We start from the raw sequence: 5688 nt of genomic DNA, 5'->3' as shown, positions 1-5688 counted from the left end.
ACATCTACAGCTGTTACAACAGCCAAGTGTAAAAATACCCACTATGACCCACTTTTGGTCAAGTAAAAGCATCAGCTTCCAAAGTCTGGTGCTATGGTTTTATCATCTGTTTGTTGTTGACCAGTCTGCATGACCACAGTCACACTCTAAACCTGCAGTTCATTGTTTCAGTAAAACAATTTTGTTCTGTGTAGATAAAAGCTGTCTGTGATTCTGAATTACAGAAGTCATTCAGTGAGGGTGTCTGCTCCTTCCTACACTCTGCGCCTCCACTCGACCTCCATTTAGTCCAAACACAGAACATAATGTGCAGTACTCCCTCAGGACTCAGGTGATCATTGACCATTTACTACAGTGGTTAAACTGAGCAGAGTCGGGGGGGGGGGGGGGGGGGGGGAGATGGGCAGCACACAGCACTGATGGAATCATTAAACTCAGTGCTGTCACAGCACAGCTGCAGTCGACCCATATGGAATATTATGGTACATTTCTCGAAACGGTACCGACTGAGGGACACAATCTCCCTCTGGAGACAATGTAACTATCCAACTAATGACACCAGGACAGCAGTGAAGGTGTTAAAGCAGACCACCGCTAAGAGGAAACCTGATACTGATTGATTAGGTGAAAAATAAAACAAATGCTTTACCAAACATTTGATCTGCAGAGTGTTTATGTCCTCGGCTGAAAAGCTTCATGTGTTTGGAGTAGGGAATAAAAGCCGGGCACTCGAACACATTTTTGTATAAATAGATTTAAATTCCAGAGAGGATCGTATCAAGCTGAGAGCCCAGCTGAGGTACGACCACGAGAGTCCTCAAAACCCAGCCGCCTCCACTTACCCCAAATAGCCATGAAGATGGCAAAGAACACAGTGCCACCGTTGTCAAACAGATGGGTCACCTAGAAACACAAGCACATGAGACACTGCTCTTTAAAACTAATGTTGACAAATGGTCAGGTTTTATTAACTTTCACTTTCTACAGTCTGCTAGTACAATGTGTATGATATAGGGTCTAGGTATATTTTGATATTGATGATGAATTTTCACATCACAATTAGAAAAGTTCTAAGAGTAATTTCCAAAGTTCCAAAAATCATAATCTGGAACAAAGACAAACCCTTATTATAAACCCTATTACGTTGGCACCAAATTTCAGACGGTGACTCTTGGCTTTCAAAGTATAAACTTTAAACAAATGCAAAAAAAACAGAACAGCAACAGACATGCTTTAAACGTGTATAGAGATGTAAATGTCTCTATTATCATGAATTTTATTCTGAGGATAGTGCTGTATTTCTGGGGCTCACTGTTTGCCTTCTGATTGTTCTCAGTACTTGAGTGTAAAACACATTAACCTAAATGTTTGTGGACCTATAAGTGTATTAGTCTATTAAATTAGTATCTTTATATAAAATGGCGACAGACAAGCCATTTGCTTATTTTTAAACCATAACAAACTGAATGTTATTCCCCACTGTAGTAGTTGTGGACTGATAATATCAGTATTTCATCCCAGTAGGTCCTTTAGAAGCCCTGCTACGATATTCTGTCCTGACACATCTGACACACGGTTTCCTGGAAGAACGAGGGTTCAGTTTACAGCACATAGTAAGTGTATCAGCCGCTCTGCATCCGCCACAGAAAGCCAATAGCACCTTTGTATCCTCTCTGTGCTTCCCTCAGCCGTGTAGGATAATCTGGAGGAATTTTGATTAATTGCATTTTTATTTTCAGTTACATTAGAAACCAGATTTTTTTTCCTTTGTTTCCTTCTGCTTTTCATTTCTTTTACCACTGCTTTCTGCAAGCCATAAACTCAACAACTGAGGAAATCAAATCTATTTTGTCTCTTTAGAGTCAAGATTCTTTTTATGTAGTGTTGAATACGGCCCAGGAACAACAAACAGCCTCGTCTTTGTGACAGCTGCACGGTCGTGGTTCTTCTTTGCTTGTGCTTTAAATTTGAGGTGACAATATGACACATGTTTTTTTTATTTTTTTTTTATGTTTGCTGTAAATCTAAAAATATCAGATGAATCCCACTTGTCTGGGAGAAGAACCCAAATATCAGAACGCTGCTGACCTTTGCATAGACACAGCTGTCACTCAGCGTCCACGGCTCACAGGTTTCCTCACACATCGGACACATGGTAGTCGTGTGGGCTTCACATATCTCTTTACTAAAGAGACACAGAAACAGGTTGTGGAGAAAAGGAAACAAGGGTGAAAACTCCATGAGGTTAAAAGCACGTCTGGCTGCGTGTACCTGACTTGACTGGAATCCATAGTGAAGAGACCGTACAGGAAGACAAACACACCAACCAGGGCAGCAGGGATCAACATGCCAGTGTACCAACCCAGCCACGCAAAGTAAAGGCCGATTTTCTCCCCAAAGTATCGCCTCAGAGAGAGAAAGAGCAGAGAAGGTTCACTGATCAGCCATGGGCTAATACATATGGTTCTTTAATGTATGATTCACAGCCAGACCTTCATTTTATTTTTATTGCCTGTGTTAGTTCTCCAGTTTTATTCCACAGCCCACAGCTTTAAGCCACTTTTTAATGGAAACCCATCATTATAGAATCTCAGTGGAGGCAGATGAACCAGTGGCTGTGTGTACTGGGGTTTCCTTTGTAATGAACTCATGACACTAAACACAAATGCACCACAATGTTTAAGCACTAACCAAAGCAGTAAAGAATATTGATTACAGTGTTATGGCAGCCCAGAGTAAATTGTTCTTAAAGGTAATTTGAAGGAATGGCAGAAAAATTTAAATTTTGATTCAAAAGTTTGACTGGAATATTTATAATAATCATAAAAGTAACAGTCAAAAATCCAATAATTAGTGTAACTTCATTCCAGTGAATGACAAAAAATTAGTTTAATGATATTTAAATAACTCTGTTTTCAAATAAGTCATATCACCACAGGTTAAACATCATTTAAAGTGGACAATGTATCCAAATTAGTATGGTGCCACACCTGTTTACCAGGCCTGATCTGAATGGCCTGTGTCTGTGCCTTTATCTCTATATGGTCATGAGCCACTGCATGCTCCACTCAGCTGTTCTGTCGGGAAAAAACCCAAGGGCAGCTGCTCTAGAACTTAGTGAAAAACAAATCTAAACAATCTCTAATGTCTTTGAACATGTTTATCTGAGTAAATGTTGTTGTTTTAGCTGTGTGCTTAGCCAAAGCTAAAAGTCGAATGTTAAACAGAAACATTGATGGATATTAAGCTTGTTTTTATTAATGTTTAAATATTTCTCATTTTGCCCCCGCATCTGGGGTTGTGGGGTTTAAGAGCTTGATATGTCCACTACCTGAGTACTGCCTCACCTGATGAGGTCAAGAGGCTGGTATTTATACCAGATGCCCCATCGAGCCCAGCGTTCATACAGGAGATGTCTGTGGTTCTGTGCACCATGCGTCTCAATAGGATGTCTGCTTTTATATCCTCCCTGATGAGACAAAGGGTGGGGGAAAGCGTGATGAATGAAGTTTTTGGTTTGTTGTTTTTTTTTTTACTTCCACAATCAGCACAAATGAAGAAGAATAACAAATCTCACCTCATGAGGAGGAAATGCTGCCTCATATGTGCTGTTGCCCAATAATCGGTTTATACCTGCATGAATAATAAAGCAGGACTCGTCAACAAATGCACTGAAGGGAGACAGGAGAACACCACGTTAAAAATTCAGTAGCAGGCATTTTAAGGTCAGGGCTGTAGTTAGGGATTCATTTAAATCCACTCTACCACAGACACAACATTTAGTCCATTATGTAACAGACAAACTGTATTACAGAGGCACATTAGAGGCCTCAACACTTTCAGAAACCTCTGAGCTCTTCTCATCATTCAACCTGAACTGTAATTACTGTGTGTTCATGCAAACGTTGTCACAGATTGTAAAATAGAGCCTCAATCACAGTGAAGTAACCCACCATGATACTGCCTGAAACAGAATGAAGGCAGAATGTATGAAATATCATCTCTGCAGGACAACAGTGCATTAGTATGCTTTTTAATTCCCTGACTTTTTGCTGAGCTGATCGCGTTCGTTTGAAAGCACAGTGATGACCGTGATAAAATATTAAAGAAGAACCATTTCCAGCTCCTCAAGGTCCAAACTTTGATCAGCAGGTGTCGTCTGCTGTCAGACACGACTGGAAGTCGATGAGCTTTTTGCATATTGATGATACCAAACAACAAACGAAAGCCCGGGGCGGGGAGGGGGATGAGACACGAGTACACTAACAGACCAGCGGCAGTCACGTTCTCATCATCTCACTGAAAAAATATCAGAGGCATCACATTTCTCCACATCTCTGTTTGAGGAAGCAGATATGACTTCAACACACTGAAGGGATCGGCAAACTTACAGATAGAACATTTTAAAAAAACTGCACATACATGTTATAACGACAACTATATAAAAACACGGCCCCAGCATGTCCTGCCAATACGATTACTTTTATTAGATACCACTGATATCACACACTGAGGAGCCAATCACTTTCCTCCAAAGCTATTCACTGAAAAATATATTTCTATACAGGATTCCACCAGTACATGCTCCTAAGTGAAGTGCCCTCTGTTTACAAATAAAGACAACTATAATTTACTGCACGATATATAATGGACTCCAAACTACAGCAGATGTCACCAACTCTTTGTTGGACGGCCAGAACTTTAACATTATTATTTGAAGTATCCAGTGACGTGATTGGACGGTTCAGTGGGCCAGATTCAGGGTGCCAACCACCAGTTTATAACCACTGATCTGCAGTTACATGGGGATACTGAAGGGTAAATCAATGGAAATGCTCAGTAAAGTCATGTTTATTTTATATTTTCTTTGCTCCAGAAAGTAAAGTCAGTAATAGAATAACATTGCACAACTCGTCAGTGAAGATAATGTAATACATATACTGCAGATAAACGTGTCATAACAAATGGTGAGCACTGGAAACCACTAGTGTGACACTAATGGAAATACTTTTCATTATGTCAACAGAAAAGAGAAGTATTAGAAGTACTGTGATGCTTTACCCATCTTTGATTTTCCATCCTCGTACTTCGTGCGCTGCAGGACATGATGAACTATTCTGTTTCTGGTGGAATTGGAGAAGAAGGTCTCTCTATTGTTGATAGTGAAGCTGGAAGGAAATTTAGGCCACATGTTTAAGTTCATCATCAAGTATTAATATATATGTCACCAGAGCCCTAATGGAACTACAGATGGACTCAGTGAGACTCAGTAAGTGGACCAGGGTTGATCTTCTATTTGCACAGTAAAGGTAAGTAAAAGGAAATGTGGAAATGCTGTCTTGACAAATGAGATTATAAGAAACTCTTCATCAAACAGACATTTTCAGCAGAGTAACAGAAAGCTTCAGCACCTCCATTAAGATACATAATTTATGATTGTGTTTTGGCCTGTGCTCATGTTGGCAGCTTTAAAATAACAGCACTTCCACAGGAGAATATCATCTCCTGCAGTGTAAATTCAATATACACAGCTACACACGATACACACGATACACATGACTATGAAGGATGAGAGTGGAAACTGTACCAGGAATAACTGCTCTTTAACCAGGGATGAAAACCTCAGTGAAACAAGTTTGTAAGTATTCGTATAAGACACAAATTTATATATACCAAAACTTTTTTTTT

At 39.9% G+C, this 5688-nt stretch overlaps 1 protein-coding gene across 3 annotated transcripts in view; it reads right to left on the bottom strand.

Moving 5' to 3' along the window:
- ano3 (anoctamin 3) overlaps positions 1 to 5591 on the bottom strand; it is a 14821-nt gene extending 9230 nt beyond the window's left edge. Inside the window, exons 1-6 of one of the 3 annotated variants that reach the window (XM_025056033.1) lie at positions 5062 to 5591; positions 3578 to 3633; positions 3348 to 3469; positions 2272 to 2406; positions 2089 to 2185; positions 843 to 903 (exon numbers count right to left, since the gene is read on the bottom strand). In XM_025056033.1, coding sequence (XP_024911801.1) covers positions 843 to 903; positions 2089 to 2185; positions 2272 to 2406; positions 3348 to 3469; positions 3578 to 3633; positions 5062 to 5206 — 616 coding nt within the window. In that variant the 5' untranslated portion in view covers positions 5207 to 5591. Of the gene's footprint in view, positions 1 to 842; positions 904 to 2088; positions 2186 to 2271; positions 2407 to 2492; positions 2656 to 3347; positions 3470 to 3577; positions 3634 to 5061 lie in introns of those variants that run through there. The other 2 variants (XM_025056034.1, XM_025056035.1) reach the window with 2 other exon arrangements.
- Positions 5592 to 5688: the final 97 nt, after the last annotated feature.

The sequence above is a fragment of the Cynoglossus semilaevis genome, chromosome 6 (genome assembly GCF_000523025.1).
Source record: "Cynoglossus semilaevis isolate Cse_v1.0 chromosome 6, Cse_v1.0, whole genome shotgun sequence".
Lineage (NCBI taxonomy): Eukaryota > Metazoa > Chordata > Actinopteri > Pleuronectiformes > Cynoglossidae > Cynoglossus > Cynoglossus semilaevis.
Note: the sequence above shows the minus strand (reverse complement) of the source record. Positions and strands in the feature narration are given on the sequence as shown.